General features: G+C 38.0%; 1 protein-coding gene across 14 annotated transcripts in view; it reads left to right on the top strand.

The window, feature by feature from the left end:
* ZMYM6 (zinc finger MYM-type containing 6) overlaps positions 1-27946 on the top strand; it is a 50641-nt gene that overhangs the window by 18411 nt on the left and 4284 nt on the right. For 3 of the 14 annotated variants that reach the window (XM_079921007.1, XM_079921011.1, XM_079921008.1), the window contains 10 exons: positions 3813-3963; positions 4888-5003; positions 5822-6097; positions 6270-6420; positions 9480-9652; positions 10808-10958; positions 12185-12319; positions 13069-13109; positions 21770-21914; positions 24483-26402. In XM_079921007.1, coding sequence (XP_079777133.1) covers positions 3813-3963; positions 4888-5003; positions 5822-6097; positions 6270-6420; positions 9480-9652; positions 10808-10958; positions 12185-12319; positions 13069-13109; positions 21770-21914; positions 24483-26314 — 3171 coding nt within the window. In that variant the 3' untranslated portion in view covers positions 26315-26402. The other 11 variants (XM_079921005.1, XM_079921006.1, XM_079921000.1 and 8 more) reach the window with 9 other exon arrangements.

Here is a 27946-nt window from a genome sequence, read left to right as displayed (position 1 = left end):
TAGCCACTTTTTGCAGTCTGGCTACTACTTTCACAAGAATAAAATCCATGTTTTATATATATGTGTGTGTGTATATATATATACATATATATATGTATTCCAAAAATCATTTCCATTCCTGATTTTGTTACTGGTATTATACCCTATCAACTGCATGAATGATGTTCCTCTTTTACCAGGAAGATTATGTATTGTAACTTTGCAATTTATATTTTCCTACCTTTTACTTCCCTATTTAATTCATTACTAAAAGACCTTATATTGTGTCAGTGACAGGGTAGCAGTTAGGAGCTTGGACTTAGGAGCCAGATGAAGTAAGTTTAGTCTCCTACTTTATTGTTTATTTGTTAATTTAAAGTTTGTTTAAATTAAAAATATATATATAATTTTTTTAAAGTATCTCACTATGTTATTGAAAGGATTTTATGGTACAGTGTATGTAAATTGCTTAGTGTGGGGCCTGCTCATGGTAAGCACTCAGTAAGTAATAACATTGGTAATTTATATAAATGGTAGCATTATTATTGTTGTTGTTTCTTAAAACATGAATAACCTTACAGGCAAATTTTATTATGAAACTCAGCTTGAACTACAGGTAGTTCTGTAGAATCTCCTAATATACATTAAACATCTTTTCTATCTCCTGATAAAGAGTCTTCCTAGTTAAGTAACCTTCAAGGTGGTAGACTCTATCCTAGATTGATGTCCAGGTCTGTCCTGAGGGTGGTCCTTCGGTTCATGGATTACTTGGTCCTCTCTGATTATTTGTGATGAGAGAAGTATGTTATGACTAATTAGTTATTACTTTTAATGTGTTTTGTTGTTGCTAATATAGATGAGTAGTTACTAATATTTTTCAGTTTACATTTTACAGGCATACCTCAGAAATATTGTGGGTTTGGTTCTAGACCACTGCGATAAAGCAAGATTATATGTATCAATTCTTATATACACATACACACGAATATAATTTATATATATACATATTATATATATAATTGATATATATTCTTGGTTGAAAGAGGTATGTTTCTGGTCTATGTGGGTCCTTTCAAAAAGTAAAGAGCTAATCCTTAAATAATTCTAAAATAGTGTTTATAGACATTTCATCAGTTAAGAGTTTTAGAGACATGTGATTGAGTTCATCCAGTTTCTGTAGCTAGGAAAGCAGCTTACTAGATAACTAACTTAGATAGATTATGTCTTTTCTTCACCTTTAGAAAGAGAGGGCATTTATAGACATACCTCAGAGATACTGCATGTTCAGTTACAGACCACCACAATAAAGCAAATAATGCAATAAAGTGACACACAAATTTTTGGTTTCCCAGTGCATATAACAGTTATGTTTACACTATACTGTAGTCTGTGAAGTGTGCGATAACATTATGTCTTAGAAAAACAATGTGCATACCTTAATTTAAAAATACTTTATTGCTTAAAAATGCTAACATTCCTCTGAGCCTTCAGCGAGTTGTAATCTTTTTGCTGGTGGAGGGTCTTGCCTCGATGTTGATGACTGCCGACTGCTCAGGGTGGTGATTACTGAAGGTGATTACTGGGGTGGCTGTGGCAGTTTCTTAAAATAAGACAATAAAGTTTGCTGCATGGATTGACTCTTCCTTTCATAAACGATTTCTCTGTGGTATGCAGAGCTGTTTGATAGCATTTCACCCTCAGTAGAACTTCTTTCAGAATGGGAATCAATCCTGTCAAACCCTGTTGCTGCTTTATCAACTAAATTTATGTAATATTCTAAATCCTTTGTTGTCATTTCAACAGTCATCTTCACCAGGAGTAGATTCCATCTCAAGACACCACTTGTTTTTGCTCAGCCGTAAGAAGCAACTCCTTGTTCATTAAAGTTTTGTCCTGAGATTGTGGAAATTGAGTCACATCTTTCGGGCTTCACCTCTAATTCTTGTCCTTTTGCTATTTCCACCAATCTGCAGTTACTTTATTCACTGACGTCTTAAACCCCTCAAAGTCATCCATGATAGTTGGAGTCAACTTCTTCTAAACTCCTGTTAATGTAGATATTTTGACCTCTTCCCATGAATCACTTATGCTTTTAATGTCATCTAGAATGGTGAATCTTTTCCAGAAGGCTTTTAATTTACTTTGTCCAGCTCTATCAGAAGAATCACAATCTATGGCAGCAATAGCGTTACGAAATGTATTTCTTAAATAATAAGACTTGAAAGTCAAAATTACTCTTTGATCCATGGGCTGCAGAATGGATGATTTGTTAGCAGGTGTGAAAACAACATTAATATCATTGTACATCTCCATCAGAGCTCCTGGGTGACCAGATGCATTGTCAATGAGCAATAATATTTTGAAAGGAATCTTTTCTTCTGAGGAGTAGGTCTCAACAGTGGGCTTAAAATATTCAGTAAACCGTGTTGTCAGCAGATGTGCTGTTATCTAGGCATTGTTTTTCCATTTATAGAACACAGGCAGAGTAGATTTAGCATAATTCTTAAGGGCCCTAGGATTTTTAGAATAATAAATGAGCATTGGCTTCAACTTAAAGTCACCAGGTGCAGTAGCCCCTAACAAGAGAGTTGGCCTGTCCTTGAAGCTTTGAAGCCAGGCATTGACTTCTCTCTAGCATGAAAGTCCTAGATGGAATCTTCTTCCAATGGAAGGCTATTTCATCTGCATTGAAAATCTGTTGTTTAATGTAGCCACCTTCATTAATTATCTTAGCTAGATCTTCTGAATAACTTGTAGCTTCCGCATCAGCACTTGCTGCTTCACATTGTACTTTGATGTTTTAGAGATGGCTTCTTTCCTTAAAACTCATGAACCAACCTCTGCCACCTTCAGACTTTTCTTCTGCAGCTTCCTCACCTGTCTCAGCCTTCATAGAATTGAAGAGAGGTAGGGCCTTGCTTTGGATTAGGCTTTGGCTTAAGGGAATATTGTGGCTGGTTTGATCTTCTGTCCAGACACTAAAACTTTATCCATATCAGCAGTAAGACTGTTTTGCTTTCTTATCGTTTGTGTCTTCACTGGAGTAGCACTTTTAATTTCCTTCAAGAGCTTCTCCTTTGCATTTACAACTTGGCTAACTGGCACAAGAGGCCTAGCCTTAGGCCTCTCTTAGCTTTCCACATGCCTTCCTCACTAAGTTTAATCATTTCTAGCTTTTGATTTGAAGTGAGAAACGTGTAACTGTTCCTTTCACTTGACTACCTAGAGACCATTGTAGGGTTATTAACTGGCCTAATTTCAATATTGTTGTGTCTCAGGGAATAGGGGGCCTGAGGAGAGGGAGAGAGATGGGAAATAGCTGGTCAGTGGAGCAGTCAGAACACATACAACGTTTATCAATTTAGCTAGTCTTAAATGGGCGTGGTTTATGGTGCCCCAAAATAGTTACAGTGGTAACATCAAAGATCACTGATTACAGATCACCATAAAATATACAATAATAATGAAAAATTTTGAAATATTGTGGGAATTACCAAAATGTGACACAGTGAGCAAATGCTGTTGGAAAAATGGCACTGATAGACACAGGGTTGCCACAGATCTTCAATTTGTAAAAAATGCAGTATCTGCAAAGCATAATAAAGTGAAGCACAATAAAATGAGGTATGCCTGTATTATTGTCTGAAAGAACTTATTTTTCCTACATCCCAACTTTTAGGAAAGTCTGTACTTAGTGTAGCTGCTATCATTGTCATGCTCAAATATTTTAGCCAAAGGCTTTGGTTGTAGGTAGATTTTATTTTTCCTTCCTTAAACCATATATATATACGTGTGCTTGTACTAGGTATCTAAATCTTATTTTATTTTAATAGAATTCAGCCCAAACTCCTCCATATGCCTTGGGGAAATCATTGAGGCCCTCAGCTGAAATGATTGAGACTACGAACGACTCAGGAAAAACAGAGCTTTTCTGCTCTATTAATTGCTTATCTGCTTACAGAGTTAAGACAGTTATTTCTTCAGGTAATGTTTAAGTTTGATAAATTTATAGATTTCGTAACTGTTAAAGAAGAATGTGACTGCTTTTCTTTCACTTCGTTACAAACTAAACTGATCTATGTGGTTAAATAAAGACCCAAGGTTATTTTAGTTTCAAAGAGCTGATTTTTATTTTTATTTTCTTTGAAGGATCCATGCAGTATTTTTTTTAAGTAATTAATTAATTTATTTTAGGCTGCGTTGGGTCTTAGTTGCAGCATGTGAGATATTTTGTGGTGGTGCGCAGGCTTCTCTCTAGTTGTGGCACACGGGCTGAATAGTTGTGGCGCACGGGCTTAGTTGCCCCGTGGCATGTGGGATCTTAGTTTCCCCACCAGGGACCAAACCCATATTCCCTGCATTGGAAGGCGGATTCTTAACCACTGGACCACCAGGGAAGTCCCACAAAGAGCTGATTTTTTTTTTTTTTTTTGCGATACGCAGGCCTCTCACTGTTGTGGCCTCTCCCGTTGCAGAGCACAGGCTCCAGACACACAGGCTCAGTGGCCATGGCTCACGGGCCCAGCCGCTTTGCGGCATGTGGGATCTTCCTGGACCGGGGCACGAACCCGCGTTTCCTGCATCGGCAGGTGGACTCTCGACCACTGCGCCACCAGGGAAGCCCAAGAGCTGATTTTTAAGTGACAAAGTTTTTCAGTGATTCTCTTGATTGAAGTATTTATTTTGTAATTTCATATGTGAAAAGAGAGAAAAAACACGTATAAGTTCCAAGTTAATTTTTGCGTAAGTGGGACTTAATTGAGGTTAGCTTTACATATTATTGTAAAGTTCCTTCTTTTTTGTTTTGCATATTACTGCATATTTGGTTTTTTTACTCTCCTAATACATTTTTGGATCATTTGTTCATCTGTGTAACTTACTCATTGGTTTTTATTTTTTGCTACCAAGGTGTCCAGGTTTTGTGTCATAGTTGCAAAACCTCAGCAGTCCCTCAGTATCACCTAGCCATGTCCAATGGAACTATATACAGCTTCTGCAGCTCCAGTTGTGTGGTGGCTTTCCAGGTATGAGCTAAGGTAGTACTTTAGCCTTGCAGTTCTCTTAGGCGTTGGTCTATGGCAAATGTTAACTGCTGAAGGACCATGCTTATTAAGTTAGAAAGAAAAAAATTCTATTCAGCTGTGATCCAAGAGGTCATTTCTGCAAAATGTCTGAGCCCAAGATTTGACCCTCAGTCCTTCTTAATTCAGAGTGCTCACCTAAACTACCTTTCTCTCCCACTTTCTCCCTTGGCTCTCTCCCTTTCAAAAGAATGGAAGCTAGGCTATGGTTTGGATAGGTGGCATGGTGATGTGCTCATGTGTCCCTTCGTTTCATCCTGGGCCAGATACATAATGAGTCCTGGTGTGGATATGGAAGCTTCCACGTACTTGTCCCATTCTCTTCTCTCTGATACACAGGGAAAGGGTAGAGTTTCCCATCCTCCTGGGTGGGAAGATGCCTGATGTAGTATCCCTGGCACCAGGGAGAAAGAGACTACTGGTGGCCACTGTGCTCTTAATAGCCATGAGAGGCTGGTTGGTAATGGGAGTGCAGGTGAAGGGGTATCTTGGGGGAAAGGAGAGGGCTGCTTTAATTTATTAATTAGTCATGTACTAGAGATCTTTGTCTGGAAAGCCTGAATTTTAGTCCTCAATCTTTTAATTTGCATTTCTCAGTCCTATTCTGGAAGTATGCCATTTCAACTCTTTCTGTGAACTACTCAATAAAATTTTCAAGAAACGTTTGGGGGGAATTAATTTATTAAAATGAGAAAATGAAATTGATCAAGTTACCTTATTTCTCAGTTGATAAAATCTTTGCCTTATTTGTATTCATTCAGAATGTATTTAACAAGCCAAAAGGAACAAACTCTTCAGCAGTGCCCTTGTCTCAGGGCCAAGTGGTTGTAAGTCCACCCTCTGGGTCAGCAGTGTCAGCAGGAGGAGGTAACACCTCTGCCGTTTCCCGCAGCTCCGTCAGTGGCTCTGCCGCAGCCAATCTCCAGCCTCCTTCTGCTCAGTCCCAGCAAGTTGCTTTAACCCATACAGTTGTTAAACTCAAGTGTCAGCACTGTAACCATCTGTTTGCCACAAAACCAGAACTTCTTTTCTACAAGGTAAAGAGAGATCGTGGAAGGGATTGAATATGAGTTTATCTAAAGAAGTATTTTTGTCTTTTCATCTTTGACAGTCCCTTGGTTTGCTTTGAAATGAGAAAGAAAAGGATTTCTTAACAATAAAGCAACTGTTTAATTTAATTAGATATTAATGACTGTTCTTCCTCTGCAGGGTAAAATGTTTCTGTTTTGTGGCAAGATTTGCTCTGATGAATACAAAAAGAGAAATAAAGTTATGGCAATGTGTGACTACTGTAAACTGCAGAAAATTATAAAGGAGACTGTACGATTCTCAGGGGTTGATAAGCCATTCTGTAGTGAAGGTAAAGAAAAAAGCTCAGTTTTGGCCGCAGAGCATATGGTTGTTATGAAGTAATTCATGATGAGTTGAGCTGTTAATCCACAATTAATTTTCAAGTAATTTCTTTTATGAAGTATAATTTGAAGCTTTTTTATTGAGTTTATACTTAATTCACTTTAAATTCTATCCTTTTAAATGTTATAATAATCTCAATAAAGAAAAACTTTCAAAATATAATTAGGTCAAAAAAAATATAATTAGGTCAATGGTATTCGTATATAGAAAATCTCTTTGTAAGTTTAGCTATGACTTCAGAGATCTTTTTGTTTTTGCACCCATTCATAAACAGGGTACTTAGGCAATTACTGCTTCTTGGCTTAAGAAACTTTTATATTGGGTTGGCCAAAAGGTTGCTTCGTTTTTTTCTGTATGATGGCTCTTGTAGCACTTAGTTTTCTTTAACTTCATTTGAAACAATTTTGTTAGATTGTATGTGACAGCTGTCATATCAGCGTGCATTTAAAAAAAGACTTATCAAAATTGGTGAATTTTGGGGGACTTCCCTGGTAGTCTAGTAGTAAAGAATCCACCTTTCAACGCAGGGGGCACAGGTTTGATTCCTGATCAGGGAACTAAGGTTCCACGTGCCGCGGGGCAACTAAGCCCATGCGCCACAACTACTGAGCTTGCGCACCTCAACTAGAGAGGCTGTGTGCCGCAAACTACAGAGCCCACGTGCCCTGGAGCCTGCGTGCCACAACTAGAGAAGAGAAAACCCGCATGCCACAACTGGAGAGAAGTCTGCGTGCTGCAACGAGGAGATCTCGCATGCCTCAACGAAGATTCTGTGTGCCACAACTAAGATCCGACACGGGCAAAAATTAAAAAAATAAAAAAATTGGTGAATTTTTATGTAACCATTTTAATATTGAAGATGGAAGAAAAAAGCATTTTTGGCATATTATGCTTTATTATTTCAAGGAAGTAAAAATGCAACTGAAACACAAAAAGATTTGCGCAGTGTATGGAGAAGGTGCTGTGACTGATCGAATGTGTCAAAAGTGGTTTGCAAAGTTTCGTGCTGGAGATTTCTCTCTGGACGATGCTCCACGGTTGGGTAGACCAGTTGAAGTTGATAGTGATCAAATTGAGACATTGAGAACAATCAGCATTATACCACGCGGGAGACAGCTGACATACTCAAAATATCCAAATCAAGCACTGAAAATCATTTGCACCACGTTGCTTACGTTAATCGCTTTGATGTTTGGGTTCCACATAAGTTAAGCGAAAAAAACCTTGACTGTATTTCCGCATGCAATTCTCTACTTAAACGTAAGGAAGACGTTCTTATTTTTGTTTGTTTGTTTGTTTGTGTTTTGCGGTACGCGGGCCTCTCACTGTTGTGGCCTCTCCTGTTGCGGAACACAGGCTCTGGACACACAGGCTCAGCAGCCATGGCTCATGGGCCTAGCCGCTCCACGGCATGTGGGATCTTCCCGGACCGGGGCACAAACCTGTGTCCCCTGCATCGGCAGGCGGACTCTCAACCACTGTGCCACCAGGGAAGCCCTTGTTTTGTTTTTTTGAACTTGGCTTTTTTCTCTTTTTTTTTAAATAAATTTATTTATTTACTTATTTTTGTCTGCGTTGGGTCTTTGTTGCTGTGCGCGGGCTTTCTCTAGTTGCGGTGAGCAGGGGCTACTCTTCGTTGTGGTACGTAGGCTTCTCATTGCACTGGCTTGTCTTTGCTGCGGAGCACGGGCTCTAGGCACGTGGGCTTCAGTAGTTGTGGCTCATGGGCTCTAGAGAGCAGGTTCAGTAGTTGTGACACATAGGCTTAGTTGCTCCGTGATATGTGGGATCTTCCCGGACCAGGGCTCGAACCTGTGTCCCCTGCATTGGCAGGCAGATTCTTAACCACTACACCACTAGGGAAGTCCCAGTGTTCCATTTTTTTTTTTTTTTTTTTTTTGCGGTATGCGGGCCTCTCACTGTTGTGGCCTCTCCTGTTGTGGAGCACAGGCTCCGGACGCGCAGGCTCAGTGGCCATGGCTCACGGGCCCAGCCGCTCCGCGGCATGTGGGATCTTCCCGGACTGGGACACGAACCTGTGTCCCCTGCATTGGCAAGCGGACTCTCAACCACTGCGCCACCAGGGAAGCCCCAGTGTTCCATTTTTAAAACAAATTGTGACGGGCGATGAAAAGTGGATACTGTACAGTAATGTGGAATGGAAGAGACTGTGGGACAAGCAAAACGAACCACCACCAGCCACACCAAAGACCAGTCTTCATCCAAAGAAGGTGATGTTGTGTATATGGTGACATTGGAAGGGAGCCCTCTATTATGAGCTCCTTCTGGAAAAACCAAACGATTAATTCCAACAAGTACTGCTTCCAGTTAGACCAACTGAAAGCAGCACTTGATGAAAAGTGTCTAGAATTAGTCAACAGAAAACGCATAACCTTCCATCAGGATAATGCAAGACCGCATGTTTCTTTGATGACCTGGCAAAAACTGTTACAACTTGGCTGGGAAGTTTTGATTCATCCACTGTATTCACCAGACATTGCACCTTCGGATTTCCTTTTATTTTGGTCTTTACAAAATTCTTTTAATGGGAAAAATTTCATTTTCCTGGAAGACAGTAAAAGGCACCTGAACAGTTCTTTGCTCAAAAAGATAAAAAAGTTTTGTGAAGATGGAATTGTGAAGTTGCCTGAAAAATGTCAGAAGGTAGTGGAACAAAAGGGTGAATACGTTGTTCAATGAAGTTCTTGGTGGAAATGAAAAATGTGTCTTTTATTTTTACTTAAAAACTGAAGACACTTTTTGGCCAACCCAATACCTCTGATGTTTCTGAATATAGACGACCGAATATTTAGAGTATATGTTTCAAAAGTGATATATTTGTTTTGTGAATATAGATAAGACTGTCTTTTAACCTAGAGGCAAATAATTGTGTCAAGTATTTAGAAATTAGCTTAAAGTTGCTATCTAAGACTGTAGAAACTCACTTTACTGTCTTCAAGTTTATATAAACTTGATGTTTCTTGCTTTTATCCCTCTGGTTCTCAGTTTGCAAATTCCTCTCTGCCCGTGACTTTGGAGAACGATGGGGAAACTACTGTAAGATGTGCAGTTATTGTTCACAGACATCCCCTAATTTGGTAGAAAATCGATTGGAGGGCAAGTTAGAAGAGTTTTGTTGTGAAGACTGCATGACCAAATTTACTGTTCTGTTTTATCAGGTAAATGTAATATATCTCTTTGGCTTTCTGAAGTTCATACAAATTATTTTCTATTTGAAGTATATTCAGATTATGTGAAGAAAAATTGGGTGTTTAGAATTGGATAAATAAATTATGGGCTCCTAAAGCAAAATTCAATTGAATATAAACATGAAATCTTTGGGGTAAAGAGTATAGAATTAAAATAAATAAATAAATAAATAAAAGAATTTAAAAAAAAGAGTATAGAATTTCGGGAGACTTTGTTGTTGTTTGAAGATATGTTCCTTTAATTTTTGCTTTCTTATAAGGCACACGGACCTTATTTATAACTTTGGGTTTTTTTTAGTTAGAACTTTACATAGTTATGTTGCCTTAAGTTGCTCTCTCATTCAGAAAGTTACTCTGAGAAATTTGAAGTCAGACCTTGTTCTCACTTCATAGGTCAAATGACTCTGACCTCCTTAACCCTCACCTGCCTTCTTAAAAAAATTTTTTTTTTGAAAGGCTAACAAAGAAAGCTATAATTAATTGAACCACTAATACATGTCCAGTGCTTCATAAGTGTTATTTCATTTACTCCTCACCACAATCCTAAGAGGTAGGTATAGTATTACCTGTTTATAAATAAGGAAAAAAAGTAAGGTCCAGGGAGGTTAAGTAATGTGCCCCTGAAGAAGCTGGTAGGTGATGGACAGCACCTGTAACATTCCAGTGAAATCACCTGTTTACTTGTCTACCTTCCTAACATATAACTTTCTTTGGGGGTCTTTTTCATAATTATATGACCAAGACCTATCTCAATGCTCAAGACGAAGGATATCTAGTTAGATATTTGTTGAATGAGTCAAAATCTTTATGACTCCAAAGCCCATATTCTTTATACTGCAGTAGGCTACCTCTTAACGTTAAAAAAAAAAAGCCTATCTTTAGATTCCTTCATCAGTAATTTTGAAAACAGGAGATAACTTTTATATCCTCTCAATTGAGGGCATCTATACGAAACAAATAGTGTATATATTTTTAAGTACAGTGTCTTAAGGTAGGAACCTTACATTTTGTGATCTCAACTGACTCACTTATCCTGTTTTCATAGTTCCTCCGATTTTATGATTATTGTTATATTTTCATTATTTTACAGTTTTAAGCCTATCCTGTTTTACATTTCTTTCTCAGATGGCCAAGTGTGATGGTTGTAAACGACAGGGTAAGCTAAGTGAGTCCATAAAATGGCGAGGAAACATCAAACATTTCTGTAACCTATTTTGTGTCATGGAGTTTTGTCATCGTCAGCAAATTATGAATGACCCTCTGTCACAAAATAAAGGTAAAGTTAAACTTGGCTAAGGGGGTCTTTATGTCAGTCCTAAGTTACTATCAGCACACACAGTTGTAAATAATATAATAAAACAAATTTCACTGGAGTCAAATAGCCTGAATTTCCTTAAATTTTCCTGTAAGAATTCTTAAAGATTGCTCTTGAGGGAAAATTAATCCTGATGCCTTTTGCTATCAAAATCAAACACACCAAGGAATCAGTAAACATATAAGCACTGATTTTGTAGGAAAATTAGATTTGATTGCTTTTGATTGAATTATCTGTACATAAATAACTTACACTAAGGGATATATGCTATTCAGTTAATAAACCAGAAATAAAAACAGAACATCAGGGCAAACAAAGGAAGAGGATATAAGTATGTTAATATGGTTGTTGTGACTGGTGTCAGATTTGATCCAGAGCTTGCTTGTAGCCAAGGAAAAAAGAACAACACATTAATTATATCAGAAAAAATAAAGTAGACCAGTTCTTCACAGGTAGCGAAGTTTTTCCTGGCTAAGAATAAAATAATTTTGCAAGTAGGACAGCTAATGTGGTCAGAATATCCAGATGAATAGATATGTGGCATGTTCTGAAAGTAGCTCTCTGAAGTAGCACTTCTCTGAGTTAGACTAAAAACATCTGATGTTATGTTCTCTCCTCAAAGCCTGGCATGCTGCTGAATTGACAGAATTCATGTGCTTTGACATTAAAGTCTGGCCTTTGTCTGCCTTTGCAATCTTATTAATCATCACCTTAATCACATATGCCTTGCACTAATCTTTTGTGTTATCATTCATTCCGTAAGACCAGTTAGGGTGGTGGTAGAATTTTCATTGTATAATGTGGGTTAACAAAGTCACTGTTTTTATGTGGATGGACAGCTACATCACCAACTTACTTATAAAAATTAGCATGTTAAATTTTTATTTGAATCAAGCTTAGGTGTAGGAATTTTAGTATTCACTAACGGAAAAGTCCGGTTAATCCTGAAGCTGATACCTGTATTTTCACCTATTAAGTATCAGTTGAAGTTTATAATTTTAGAGAATCAGGTACCCTTTAAGTCCTAATGAACACTAATCTGAACAGAATCACCCAACCCAACATTATACAGAGTTAGATATTTGCATTGTACCTTGAAACTTAGCTGTTAAACAGGGTTTTTTTTAATGTGTGTGTGTGATCCTTTTGTTTATACTAGGTCTTACCTTTTTGTCTATTTTAATCAGTAAATATTTCTAAGGCACAAACTGCTTCAGTGGAGCTCCCTTCTGCAAGGACAAATACAATACCAGTTATAACCAATGTGGTGTCATTGGCAAAAATATCTCCTGCCCAGCTCACAGAGAATGTTGTTTTAAAAGGTATGACTTGATGTAAAGGCATTTGGGTAGACTGTAGAGGTGAGTGTTGTCTAGGGTAAATAGCTCTTATTGGTAATGTTTACATATATGTTTATATGAGGAAACATGCCCCTCTGTCTCTGAGGGAAGTGGGTAGCAAGCGGCATGTATAGTTTATTTTTTTAAGAACCCAATTGATTTTATTTATTTATCTCTTTTTTTTGATTTTTTTTTTTTTTTTTTTTTTTTGTGCGGTACGCGGGCCTCTCACTGTTGTGGCCTCTCCCGTTGTGGAGCGCAGGCTCAGCGGCCATGGCTCACGGGCTCAGCCACTCTGCGGCATGTGGGATCTTCCCAGACCGGGGCACGAACCCACGTCCCCTGCATCGGCAGGCGGACTCTCAACCACTGTGCCACCAGGGAAGCCCTTTTTTTGAATTTTATTTTATTTATTTTTTTATACAGCAGGTTCTTATTAGTTATCCATTTTATACATATTAGTGTATATATGTCAGTCCCAATCTCCCAATTGATTTTAATATCACTGCCTTTACCTTCGGAGATTCTAATACAGTAGGATGGGATTAGGCCCAGGAATCCCTACCTTTACCAAGCACCCCAGGTAGTATTGATGCCAAGTTTCCTTGTACCACTTTTTGAGAAATTCTGGACTAGGCTGTAGACCACCTTAGCAAGAGGAAAGTAACCTCTTGGTTTTAGTGTTTACTTCTGTATATTCTAGGGATAATGTATGTTTTAATTTATAACAGGTGCAGTTAATACTAAAGAGGCAGCAAAGATCATTGAAGATGTAAGTTTTATTAAATATTTTCCTGATTAATGCCCCTTGGGTTTAGTTTCATTTTGGATATAGCCTTCTAATATATGTCTGAGTTCATGTCTATTTGCTGCTTAGTCTTTTTAAAAAGTAGAGTAATATATTATACACTGATTTTTGTTTTTGAATCTTAAAGTTAGATCATTAATAAGAATGCATTCCTGATTTTATTGTTTGTGTTCTGGTTCCTGAGTTTCTTTAAATACTTGTTAATTCCGTCTGGTTGCTTATTTTTCTCTTTTACTACATTCAAGTATTTTTCTTTTAGACTAGAAGGTCTCTTGAAAAAGTTCAGTATATTGTTGTTTTATGCATCTTTGAATTACGTGAGGCTGAAAATAGTGCAAAATAAAAATATATTTAAATTCCCACTTTATTGTGAAACTTCCCAAGATTTAAAAAAAAATTTAAAGAAATATATAATTTCAAATCTGGCAGGCTGAAAGAATTGCAGACTATCTCATTGTTGTCCTATGTCAGCATCACTTTAGCAGGAAAACAAAATTCCTATCATCCTTTATCAGTATCACACGAACCTAATGTGTCAGATCTTGAGTTAATGTTTTCAGTGACTGTTGTGTTGCTCTCTTAACATTTGCTCTTGATACAATTCAAATCTTTTTTTAAATATTGATATCATATAACAGCGTCATTCATGTTCATTAAGTGGTGTTGCTATACTAAAAAATGTGCCCCAAATTCTAAATTTGGAGCAGAAGTTAGATGTGATAAAACTTTGTGAAGAAGGCCAGACCATTGCTATGATATCTCATGCTGTTAATTTAGGAGAGTGCACCCTGCAGAGTATTAGAGATAATGCTCAAAAAACCCCAAAGCAGTATTAAAGCAGGTACATTCTTTAGTTCACAAAATTATCTTGTAACCAGGCAAGGATAATGGAATAAATGGAAGAAATCCTGGCAACACAGCTGCAAAATCAGTGCTGCCATAATGCGTCCCTAAGGCCAAGCTATCATCTGTGCTACGGCATGAAGTATTTTTGATGATTTGAAAGGAGGCGACACTGAGACAAAAAGGTTTACTGCAAGTCATGGCTGGCTTTCCAATTTTAAAGCCCACCAAGGTTTTAAGAATATAAAAATGAGCAGGCCAGCTGTATCTGCTAACACTGAAGCTATCAAAACATTTCAGCTTTACCAGAATTTAAAGAGGCTTTAACTTGGAAGACACCATAACATCTGCTAATAAAGAAGCTATAAGGGACTTCCCTGGTGGTGCAGTGGCTAAGAATCCGCCTGCCAGTGCGGGGGACATTTGTTCAATCCCTGGTCTGGGAAGATCCCACATGCCGTGGAGCAGCTAAGCCTGTGAGCCACAACTGCTGAGCCTGCACTCTAGAGCCCATGAGCCACAACTACTGAAGCCCTCTCGCCTATAGCCGGTGCTCCGCAACAAGAGTAGCCACTGCAATGAGAAGCCTGCGCACCGCAACAAAGTAGCCCCTGCTCGCCACAACTAGAGAAAGCCCGCATGCAGCAACGAGGACCCAACACGGCCAAAACTAAATGAATTAATAAAAAAAAAAAAAGCTATGAAAATGGTAAAGAAGGTAAATTTGTGCAAGGTTGTTGAAAGGAATGTTGAAATTTTGCTTGGGTTGTTGCCCAGGGATTAATAAAGGAAGACTTGCTAGAATTAGAAAAACAAAGGAAGAGGGCCCCAGCAATTAGCCTGGGCCTTTAACACATCAACTAGCAGTGAAGTGACTGGCATAGACTTTTGACCATATTTCAGCAACCAGTTGCTATATTTGAAGATGATCCAAATGTGGATTGCGGTTCCACAGTGGCAAGGCGAAAGACGGACAGTGTGTCTGCATATCAAGAAATCCTCAGTGAAAAAAGAAAAAATGAGAAAAAAAAAACAAACCACGTTAGATTCATTAGATTCATTCTTTAGCAAAAGTCTTCCAGGGAATCAGACCAGCTTTCGCCGTAATGTGGAGAGATAGTTTATCCTACTTAGTTCGATATCTCTTAACTCTCCCATTATTAGTGTTGTTGGAAGATGGTGATAACTCTACTTAATTATTTTCAGGCAGTATACTACATTAGTTAATGAACTATCAGTAAGTTAATTTTGTGTCTATATGTATGCTATGTATTGTACATTAAATTATATCTTAAAATTACATTATTAATAGATCGCCATGTTGTAGAATTAATAATTTTGTTATTAACTGCCTAACTGTATAATGAATCGTTGTTAATGTACCTTATATTAATAAGTATTATTAATATGTATTATAAAAATATTCTATATTGGTTATAGGCTTATGACTCTGATAATGCATCCCTCCTCTACTTTATATGTGTGGGACAATTAGTCTTGAATTATGTTGGTTTTGAATTGTTCAGGATTTTCAGGAACACATCCCTCATATTAAATGTGACTGCCCTATATATGTTTTCCCTATATGGAGTATTTCTGTAATTCACCAATCATTTAAACTATGTTACAGAATAGTTCTGATTAATATTTTCAGTTTAGTCTATAAAAAGTATAATAATAAATAATGTAGTATTTTTATGATTAAAAAAACCTGACAGTTTTAGAATTTTTTCTTTGTTTCTCTGGGACTTTGGTCTGAATCTCTTCAGGTTATTTAAGTGGTCTTAAATTTGGGGGAAAGGTGAGATACAGGGAAGTGCAAAGAAGAGAATATACTGCAAATGTCAGCAAACTTTTTCTATAAAGGTCTAGAGAGTAAATATTTAGACTTTGCAGGGCATACAGTCTCTGTTACAATTTCTCACCTCTGCCATTGTAGTGCAGAAGTAGCCATAGCAATACATGAGTGAGTAAAACACTGGAACAGTAAAACTTTATTTACAAACACAGGTGGTGGGCCCATGAACCGTATTTTGCCAACTCCCTGTTCTACTGTATTCCCTCCATCCAGAATTAACCATTGATAGATTTGGCTTATTAGCTCACAGTTTTTTTGTTTTTTCTTCTACCCTCCCTTTTTTTCTCCTTTTTAAAAAATGAATCACTACCTTCAGTCCTTTTTCACAACCCTAGATGCAACTACTGTTCTGAGTTTGGTGTGTGTCCTTTCAGACCATTTTTAATCTTTCACATTCATATATACACATCCATGGAAAATAATGTTATTTTTTAAAATATCCATGTGATATTTAATAGATTTGTTACATTCCCATTGCTGCTGTATAATATTGTATATAGGGACCATATTTTATTTATCTATTGCCTATTGATAAACATTAGATTGCTTCACTATCAAAAATATCTGCTACAGTGGACATTCTGTGTCTCCTTGTGCACGTGTGCAGGTGTTTGTCTAGTGTAGACATGGAATTATGGAATTTTGGCGACAAAGTGCATTTGCATTTTTAGTTTTCAAATTGCCCTATAGAGTGGCTGTTCCAGTTTTCATTCCCACCAGCAGTTTATTTTTGTACTTATTTCCCACAGCCTTATTGTTATTTTATGTTGTCAGATTTAAACTTTCTTTTGCCAGTCTGTTTAGTAATATCTTGTTTTATTTTACATGTCACTGATTACTAGTGTGTTTGCTTATATTTCTGTTTTTGAACATTTGAATTTTCTTTGAATTTCCTGTTTTTAATTTTTCCCCATATTTGTGTTTGTCTTTTTCTTATGGATTTCTTTTTTTTAATATGTTTATTTTTATTTATTTAGTTTTTGCTGCATTGGGTTTTCATTGCTGCACGCAGGGCTCAGTAGTTCTGGCTTGTGGGCTCAGTAGTTGTGGTGCATGGGCTTAGTTGCTCTGCGGCATGTGGGATCTTCCTGGACCAGGGCTTGAACCCATGTCCCGTGCATTGGCAGGCAGATTCTTAACCACTGCACCAGGGAAGTCCTGGGTTTCTTTATATATTCTGGATTTACCTTCCTTTCTACTTACAATTTTTACCAACACAAAAACATGCAGTAATCTTTCCTACCTGAAAAAAATCCTTCTTTAACACCATGACCTTTCAGCTACTGTCCCATTTCTCTGCTCTCCATTTTGGAAAAACTCCTCTAAGTGTGGCCTCTACTTGCTGCCACCATTTCCTTATCTGTTATCTTCCCTTAGCTCACTCTAGTCAGGCTTTTGTCTGCACCACTCCACTGAAACTATTCTTGTCAAGATCTCCATCAGTGTTTATTTTGCCAAATCCAGTGGTCAATTTTCAGTTCTTATTCTACTCATCCTTTCAGTAACATTTGATACAGTTGATCTCTCCTTCATTCCTTGAAATACCTTCTTCAGCTTCTAGGTCAATCATTTGTTCCTTTTGTCAATCTACATTTCTTTGTAGGGGACTCATTATAGTCCTGTGGTTTTAAACCACCTAGATGGTGGCTGATTACCAGATTTATTTCTCTTGCCTTGACCTCTGAGCTCTAGATTCACGTATCCATCCAACTGCTTGCTTGACATTTACTCTTAGATTGTGAATAGCCATCTCAAATAAAGCAGAGCTGTTTTATTTCCCCCACACTTCCTCTCCAGTGTTCCTTCTTATCACTCCTGTTGCTGTCTTCTTAGTCTGAGCCACCATCACCTTTCTTCTGCATTGCAGTGACCTCCTACTTGTCTTCCTCCTTCCATTTTTGCCCTTTGCAGTTTTTTTTCTCCACACTATTGCCAGAATGATCATCTTAAAACGCAAATCAGATTGTCATTCCAGTGCTTTAAAAACCTTCAGTGAAATTTTGAAAAAAGAAGAATAGAGAAGGGGAAGAGCTAGTTCCCAAAACTATAGGATAACTACAAATTTAAAAAAATGTTTTTAAAATTTTTATTGGCGTATAGTTGATTTATAAGGTTGTGTTAGTTTCAGGTGTACAGCAAAGTGAATCAGTTATACAACAGACTTTATAAGGCTACGTAGTTGAAACAACAAGAAGCCATGGATAGCTCAATAGAAAAGAAGTCTAGAAATAGACCTAAAATATATATATATATATATATATATATATATATATGCGAATTTAGAAACAATCTAGGTGGCAGTTCAGATCAGTAGGAGAGATCTAGATTATTCAGTAAATAGTGTTGTGACAACTGAGTAGACATATGGAAGAAAATACAGTTGGATTTCTACCTCTTAAACCAAAATGATGTCTAGATGGAGAAAAGTTTTAAGTTTTAAAAAATAATGAAAGTACTAGGAAAAAGTATAGGAAAGAATTTTAGTGCAGAAGTGGGGAAAGTCTGTCTAAATATGTCACAGAACCCAAAAGCCATAAAAGATTTGTAAGGAAAATTCAACTACATTTCAAAGGCAAAGACACAGAAAAAAACAAGGTTGCAATTTATGCCATAAAAGGCTATTTTTTTCCATATGTAGAGAGTGTCTGTGAGTCAGTAAGAAGACCCAACACCCATTAGGAACATGGGCAAAAGTATGATCCATCAGTTTACAGACCAGGAAATAATAGTTCTTAAACACATGCAAACATAATTCAACTTCAAGATTAGAGAAATGCCATTTAGAACTACAGTTTTATCAGATGGCAAAGATAAAAATGATGAATTACACTGTTAAGGCATTTTTACATATTGCCAATGGCAGTTGGTAAAACTGCTACAGAGGGCAATTTAGTAAAACCTATTAAAATTTAAAACATAAATACCGTTTTACCCAGGAACTCCAATTTTAAGAATTTATCTTTCAGGTATATTTTGCACATTCATCGTCCTTACTGCCAGTCAACCAAGAACTCCCAGACTGGTCAGAATTATTCCACCAAGGTGGAGGCCTCCGTCAATCGCCTGGTCAGCCTGCCTCTGCTGGCCTCCTACACGTACCACTCTCTGAGCATCCATTTCCGCCGTGGTCATGTGGCTCTGGAGAGTGTGGGCCACTTCTTCCGAGTCTCCTGAAGATGCAAAACCAGCGCAGTGGCTGTATCCTCTTCCAGGGTGTGCAGAAACTGTCCCAAGATGAGTGGGGTAAAACCCTGGATGCCATGGAAGCCACCATGGTTGTGGAGAAGAGCCTGAACCAGGCCCTTTTGGATCTTCATACCCTGGTTCTGCCTGTGCAGACCCCCATCTCTGTGACGTCCTGGAGAATCACTTCATAGATGAGGAGATGAAACTCATAAAGAAGATGGGCCACCACCTGACACACTGGCTGGTGTTAGGCTGGGCTGGGCGAGTATATCTTTGAGGGGGCCACCCTCAACTCAAGAAGGGCTAGGAGCCTCCAGCCCAGCTGCCTTTGAGGGGCCCCTCTGTTATCCTCCGGTGTCAGGGCTTCTGTCTGAGCCTCTTCCTGCAGCCACTAGGCAGCTTTTTAACCACGCTGGAGCCCTCTCCCAAGCCATGGACCCAATGGAAACAAGAAAGCTTTTGCAGGAAAAGAGAAAGACCTTGGTCTACAGATACACTGGCACATGAAGAATCAATTTGTATGTAAGGATATTTATTGTAGCATTGTTTATAATAGCAAAAGATTTGTAACATTTAAATGTTTAGCAGCAGGGACTCTTCAAATTACATGTAGTATATTCAGTGTATAAAGCTGTTACTAGGCAGCTTTGTATAAAGTTTTATGAAAATACCTCCAAGATAGTTCGCTAAGTGGCAAAGCAAGGTGCTGAGCCTTGCTAATAATATGCTACCATGTGTAGTCAGAAGCAACTTATTTAATTACATAGCCCATCTCTAGAAGGATGTATACGAAACTGGGAACACTGTGTTCAAGACTGAGTCTGGATAGATGGCAGACAGGTGTGGAAAACTTACTTTTCATGTATACACTTTTATACCTTTTGAATTGTTACGTCATTCAAAATTACTGCCTCTATCACCTATTTAAAAAGTAAATTTAAATAACAGTAGTACTCCCTTATCCGTGGGGGATACGTTCCAAGACCCCCAGTGGATGCCTGAAACCATGGGCAGTACCGAACCCTATATATACACTATGTTTTTCCTATACATACATATCTATGATAAAGTTTAATTTATAAAGTAGGCACAGTAAGAGATTAACAAAATGGAACAATTATAACAGTATACTATAATAAAAGTTATATGAATGTGATCTCTGTCTCAAAATACCTTATTGTACTGTATTCACCTTTGTGGTGGTGATATGAGGTGATGAAGTGAGGTGAAAAACGTAGGTGTTGTGATGAAGTGTTAAGCTTTTCCCTTTGCGCTTGAAGGACACACTTTAGGGCTTTTCTTCGGCATATCTGAATTGCCAGCATCACTGCTCTTGCACTTTGGGGCCATTATGAAATAAAATAAGGGTTACTTGACTAGAAGCGCTGTGACACCACGGCAATCAAGCTGACAACCAGGATGGCTGCTAAATGACTAATGGGCAGGATACGCTGGACAAAGGGATGGTTAACTTCCTGGGCAGGACAGAATGGGACAGCAAGAGATTCCATAGTGCTACTCAGAATGGTGTACAATTTAAAACTTATGAATTGTTTATTTCTGGAGTTTTCCATTTAATATTTTCAGACTGCAGTTGACCATGGGTAACTGAAACGAAGGAAAGCAAAACTGCAGATGAGGGAGGCTACTGTGTACTGTTCGGTGGTTTCCCATCATGCTTAAAGTACAATCCTAATTTTCTGTTGTTTTTTTTACTAAGACCTTCCAGGTCCTATACAAGTTGGCTTCTGCCGACCTTTCCAAATGTATCATTTTAGCCCTGGCTTAACTTTATTTCAGCCTTGTTCTTGTTGATGTTCCTTAAGCATGTCACGCTCTTTCCCACTTCAGGTCTTTTGCATCTCAGTCCCTCTGCCTGGAATCCTCTGACCTCAGGCATTGCATGACATGCTCTTTTGAATATTCATAAGGTCTTTGCTCAAATGTTTACTCCAGAATTACCTCTGCTCCACGCTGTCACTCTCCATTCTCTTATCCTGCTTTATTTCTTTCATAGCAGTTATTACTACCTGGAATTATACATTATGTATTTGTTTTACTTGTTTATATTCTGTGTCTCCCTCTAGAAGGTAAGGCCCATAAGAGCAGGACTTTTTCTTGTCTTCTGCTGTATGCCCAGGTCTAAGGACAGTGCCTGGCTTGTCGTAAACGTTCAGTAAATGTTTACTGAATGAAAGAACATGTTTTAAATACGTTCTCCCACTCTGTTGTTTATCCTTCACCCTTTAAGACCTTTGTTTGCAAAAGCTTAAAACTTCAAGGTGGTCAGTTGTATCAACCTTTTCTACTATATTTTTAACTCTTTTGTGTTTTATTTAAGAATACTTCCTCTGAGTTCTGGTTATTTGAAAATTCTCCATTGATTTTAAAGTTTTATTTTTTTCACGTTGAGGTCTTTAATCGATGTGGAATATTTTTTTGCATATGGTCTGAAGTTGGATCTAAGTTTTCTGAATAGCCAATTGTCCTAATCAGATTGTTTTCTTTGTTTTGATTGTACTTATTATTGGCAGAGTATTTTTTTAAATCAATAAATGGTACTGATACTGATTGAAGAATTAGGAATTAGTATATATTTTCCAAAGCAACTTTCTTGTACCACTCTTTTAGAGAATTATATTTCTCTTGATATATGTCACCTTTCAACTGATAGCAATATTAGTCAGTGAGAAGGTACTAAAAAAAATCTCTCTGGTTTCTGGATTTTTTTAACTAGGGAAGTACACAGACAGATGCCATGAAACTTCTGTCTTCCCAGTCTTTGAAGCTTTTAAAGAACAAAGCATTATTGTGCAAACCCGTCACACAGACCAAGGCCACCTCTTGCAAACCACATACACAACACAAGGAATGTCAGACAGGTATGTGTTGTTGTGCTTTCCACATGTAGTAAGTTTGTTTTCTGTTTTGTGTGCTTGTTTTTGATTTTTTAAGAAAGGAAAAGAAAGTCATTGACAATTTCTTAAATGTGAAAACAATTCTTGGATCACATACTTTGAACATCTAATTGATTCCTTTTGTATTTATTGTCATTAACACTAATAACTACTGAATTGAATCCATATGCACGCAAAGCATTATGTGTAGAGTGGACAAGCATCTTCTGTACATGTGCACTGCTTTTCAAATGTATAGACAGGCTATTATAATTACTAAGATACGAATTTAGTTAAAAGTATTAGTGATTTAACCTTGGTTCTTTGTTTAAATACTGAATTGACTTACTAAGAGTATAATTATATGTCTGAGGTATTGGTGATTAGGAAAATTATTTGAATTCATACTTGAAAATATTGTACACTCTTGCCCCAATCCATGTTAACTGCTTTTAATCCCACTACCCTTATGTTTTCAGTTACTTTTATAGGCTACTCTGCCCAAAACATTTTTTGATTTTTGTTTTTAATGCTACTTTTACTTCATAGAATATATTTAAAAGCTTAGTCGGGGGACTTCCCTGGTGGTCCAGTGGTTAAGACTCTGCGCTTCTAGTGCGAGGGGTGCGGGTTCGTTCCCTGGTTGGGGAACTGAGATCCCACATGTGCTGTGCGGCGCAGCCAAAAGATGAAAGTAAAAGCTTAGTCTGTCAACAGCTAACCATGAGTTTTTATGTAGGATGCCTTTCTTTTGGTAGGAGTCAAGGAGAATTCTCTTTTCCTTCCTCAGTAAATTTGATTGTTTTATATTCCTGTAAAAATGATACACTCTTCGTTTACATGAATTTATATTAAATACACATTCACATGTGGAAGGTAGTAAGGGATCTGTGGACAGCTGTATATGTGGGTATGTGTGTGCTTATACATTTTTGAATTTCTAGATTAAGTATTAGGATGTTTTCTGTATACTGTTGTAAACTACTTTTTCACTTGACATTGCATGAAAACATCATTCCACATCAACGTAAATTTAAATATACGTTGAGATTCTTAATGGATGCATAGATTCCAGTATATATAACGTATGGATATATATAATGTATATCCATCCTCCTAAGGTTGACATTAGATTGCTTCTAGTTTTTTAATATTATAAACAGTATTGAGTTAAGCTGTATAAATGGATCTTTCTCCACTTGTCTAATTATGTCCTTAGGATAAATCCTAAGTAGTGGAATTACTGATTCAAAAGCTCTCATAGAATTTTAAGGCTTAGATTTTGATATGTATTGCAAAATTGCCCTCCTGAAAAGTTATATGAATTTATGCTCCAATCAGCAATGTTTGAGAGCATCCATTTCTCTACACCTTCACTGACACTGGGTATTAAAACTAATAATTAACCCCCTTCCCCTCAACTTTAATTTTGAAAAATTCAAAATTCAGAAAGATTGAAAATACAGCACAATGAACACCCTTAGATGAATATACATAATGAATATACCCTTCATCTAGATTCACCAAATGTGAACTTTTTGCCAAATTTTTTTCTCCTCTCAGTTTTTTTCCCCATCTTTTAAAAAGTAAAATAGTATATTCTTTTTTTTTTGGTGTTAATTAATTTTTGGCTGCGTTGGGTCTTTGTTGCTGCACACAGGCTTTCTCTAGTTGCGGTGAGTGCGGGCTACTCTTCATTGTGGTGCGTGGGCTTCTCATTGCGGTGGCTTCTCTTGTTGTGGAGCACGGGCTCTAGGTGCGCGGGCTTAAGTAGTTGTGGCACGCAGGCTTAGTAGTTGTGGCTTGGGGGCTCTAGAGCGCAGGCTCAGTAGTTGTGACGCATGGGCTTAGTTGCTCCGCAGCATGTGGGATCCTCCCGGACCAGGGCTTAAACCCATGTCCCCTGCATTGGCAGGCGGATTCTTAACCACTGAGCCACCAGGGAAGTCCCTAAAATAGTTTACTCTTAACTTGGTGTATTCTATGGACATCAGCCCTAATTCCACTAATCTACTGAATACATGGCACTGCTAGGACACATACCACTGCCTACAGTTTTACTACAGTCAGTGACCAAGCTTTGGGCAAAGAGAAATTCAGTTTTTTGTTTTTTTGTTTTTTAAAAATATTTATTTAGGCTGCGCCGGGTCTTAGTCTTCGTTGCAGTATGCGGGATCTTTTAGTTGCGGCATGCGGGCTTCTTAGTTGCGGCATGTGGACTTTTAGTTGTTGCCTGCAGCCTTCTTAGTTGCCTCATGTGGACTCCTAGTTGCGGCATGCATGCGGGATCTAGTTCCCTGACCAGGGATCGAACTCTGGCCCCCTGCATTGGGAGTGTGGAGTCTTACCCACTGGAGCACTAGGGAAGTCCCAAGAAATTCAGTTTTTAATGGCATCATGGAAGTATTATGGTTTGTGTTTAAACCTTAATTAGTGTATGCTTTTGACAAATATGAATAGTAACAAAATATAAATTTTAAACGTGGGGGAAAAACATAAAGAACATTGCTTATTTGTTCTTGAAAATAACAGTGATTCAAATATTTCATTCAGATTTATCTATGCCTAATGAGAAAAATGATGCGGAACTTGATTCTCCACCTGCAAAGAAAAAAAGAATAGGTTTTTTCCAGACTTATGATGTGGAATATTTAAAAGTTGGTTTTATTATCTGTCCGGGATCAAAAGAAAGCTCACCAAGACCACAGTGTGTCATCTGTGGAGAAATTTTATCCAGTGAAAACATGAAGCCAGCAAATCTTTCTCATCATTTGAAGACAAAGCATTCAGAATTAGAAAACAAACCAGTAGATTTTTTTGAACAAAAATCTCTTGAAATGGAATGTCAAAACAGTGCTTTAAAAAAGTGTTTACTAGTTGAAAAGTCACTTGTGAAAGCTTCTTATTTAATTGCTTTCCAAATTGCTGCCAGCAAAAAGCCATTTTCCATTGCTGAAGAAATAATTAAACCATATTTAGCAGAAATGTGTTCAGAAGTTTTGGGTTCCAGTGCTGGAGACAAAATGAAAACCATTCCTCTTTCTAATAGTACAATTGGACACAGGATTGATGAACTATCTGCAGACATTGAAGATCAGCTGATTCAGAAAGTCAGAGAATCAAAGTGGTTTGCCCTTCAGATAGATGAGTCATTAGAAATCTCAAATACCACCCTTCTTTTGTGCTATATTCGTTTCATTGATTATGGTTGTAGTGATATAAAAGAAGAATTATTATGTTGCATTGAAATGCCTTCTCAGATGACTGGTTTTGAAATATTTGAACTAATAAATAAATATATTGATAGTAAATCTCTGAACTGGAAGCATTGTGTTGGTCTCTGTACAGATGGGGCTGCAAGCATGACTGGTAGGTGTTCTGGTTTAAGGGCAAAAATTCAAGAAGTTGCCATGAATACAGTGGCATTTACACATTGTTTTATTCACCGTGAACATTTAGCAGCAGAAAAGTTGTCTCCGTGCTTACATGAAATTCTTATGCAGTCAGCACAAATTTTAAGTTTTATAAAGAGCAATGCGTTGAATTCACGAATGTTAACAATTTTGTGTGAAGAGATGGGGTCTGAGCACGTGAATTTACCACTTCATGCTGAAGTACGTTGGATATCAAGAGGGAGAATTTTAACAAGATTATTTGAATTACGACATGAAATTGAAATATTTTTAAATCAAAACCATTCAGATTTGGCCAAATATTTTTTTGATGAGGAATGGGTTGCAAAGCTGGCCTACTTATCAGATATTTTTTCACTTATAAATGAACTAAATTTAAGTCTCCAAGGATCTATGACTACTCTCTTCAATTTGTATAATAAAATCGATATACTTAAGAAAAAGTTAAAAATGTGGTTGAAGCGCATGGAAGAGAATGATTATGACATGTTCCCTTCATTTTCTGAATTCTCAAACTCATCAGGCTTAAATATGAGCAGTATTGCAAGCATTATTTTTGAGCACCTGGAAGGACTTTCTCAAATGCTCAATGACTGTTACCCACCAGAAGAAGACTTGTGTTCAGGAAATTTGTGGATAATTAATCCTTTTATGAATCACCAAAATAGTAATCTCACGGACTTCGAAGAAGAAAAACTAGCACGGTTATCGTCAGATTTAGGATTACAATCAGTATTTAAATCAATGTCTGTAACTCAGTTTTGGATAAATGCAAAGGCAAGTTACCCAGAACTCCATGAAAAGGCACTGAAATTTTTATTGCCTTTTTCAACTATTTATTTATGCGATGCTACATTTTCAGCTTTGACTGAGTCAAAACAAAGAAATCTGTTGGTTTCTGGCCCTGCCCTACGACTTGCAGTCACATCTTTAATTCCGAGGATAGAAAAATTAGTAAAGGAGAAAGAATAGTAATGTGCATATTGCTTATTATCAAAGTCTATACTTTTGTGTTAAATTTTGTATGAGATAAGTATCCTAAAATATAAATTCCTAATGTGGATGTGTGTTCTCGGTGATTAAATAAGTGTTTTAATAATTTTTCTCTTTTCATTGAGGAATTTAATAATTATGCATTTATACATAATTATATATAATAGTCCAAGGTAGAGAACTTAGCTATTTTATTAACTGATCAGATAATTTGGATTAGTGACAAAGATGTAGGTAATGAAAGGCCCAGTTTATAATGTAATAGCTAGCACACCTGGATGTTGAAACTGCTTGGTCTTTAGAAGCACATAGGACATTTCAGTCTTCAGCCTGCCGGCTACCTACCCAGCAGGTTGTGGGTAGGTAGAAAACAAAGATCCAAGCAGCTCGGCTATCAGGAAGTGGAAGCAGCAGGAGAGTTTGAGACCCCTGTTAGGGGCCTCTCTGGCTCTCTAGACCAGGGCTTGGCAAACCTTTTTCATAAAAGGCTGGGTAATGAACATTTTAGGCTTCGCAGGCTGTAAGGTGGGAACTACTCAATTCTGCTGTTGCAGCACAAAAGCAGTAGACAATACGCAAAGTGTGGTTCAATAAACCACAGTTTATGAACTTATTTATGAACACTGAAACATGAATTTCATATAATTTTCATGTGTCATGAAAGCTGCCTTAAAAATTTTTATTAAAAAATGTAAACAAACATTGTTAGCTGAGGGAGGGGAAGGGAGTAAAACCAGAGCGCTTTCTGAATTTGTCAGTTTTCTCATCCAGGTCTAGATAGATTTCCAGGTAAAAGCAGATGGGCCAGGAGTGGCCTGTAGGGTTTTGTTCAGTGAAAGCCTCTCTACCCATGGCTGTAAGAACCTGAATTTTCAAACACCTTTCCCATTTTAACTTCAGCTGAGAGATATTAGAGGGAAAATACATTTCAGGCAATGATAGAAAAGAACAACTTATTTTAAAATTACTAGTTATTGATTTATTCTTAATAATTTCATAAATTTACTAATGTACAAATAATTCTGAGTTCTTACATGTGCCAGGCGTTCTGCTAGGCCTGCTCTAGGCTCGGAACTGATAACGGCATTATCCCCATTTACAGATGCAGACGCCACTGAGGCCCAAAGAGGTTAGGTGACAGCTCGGATCGCCAAGCTAGTGTGGCAAGGGCAGGAGCGACTCCCTCCTCCCCTACCTCCCTAACCCCCGCCGCGCAACGTCTTTTGACCGTAACAGAGCTCTTCTGCACGTCACGTCCATATACCCATGTTTGATTCTACTCTGTCCATACTAGCTGGGAGACTTTCCCTGAATTCGGAGGGGCCCGTTTAGTTAAGAGCAAGTGGGCCTCAGTATCCCCATCTGTGAGATGGGGCTGCCCTGCCCAAGCGCCGTCTCCTGCCTCAGCCTTTTGGTGCTGGCCCAAAAGAGGGCGGCAACCCCCTTGGGGGCGAGGAGCGGCGGCTCTGGCGCAGGTCTTCCGGCCGCCCCGGGAGGGAGGAAACGGACGGGCGGCAGGGGGCGGGTTTTCGGCGGGGCCTACCCTGAGGCGGGCGCGTCGCGGAGGCCGGCGCGGCCATGGCGCTCCCGCTCGCAGCTCTGCGCGTCCTG

The sequence above is a fragment of the Stenella coeruleoalba genome (genome assembly GCF_951394435.1).
Source record: "Stenella coeruleoalba genome assembly, chromosome: 1".
Classification (NCBI taxonomy): Eukaryota; Metazoa; Chordata; class Mammalia; order Artiodactyla; family Delphinidae; genus Stenella; species Stenella coeruleoalba.
Note: the sequence above shows the minus strand (reverse complement) of the source record. Positions and strands in the feature narration are given on the sequence as shown.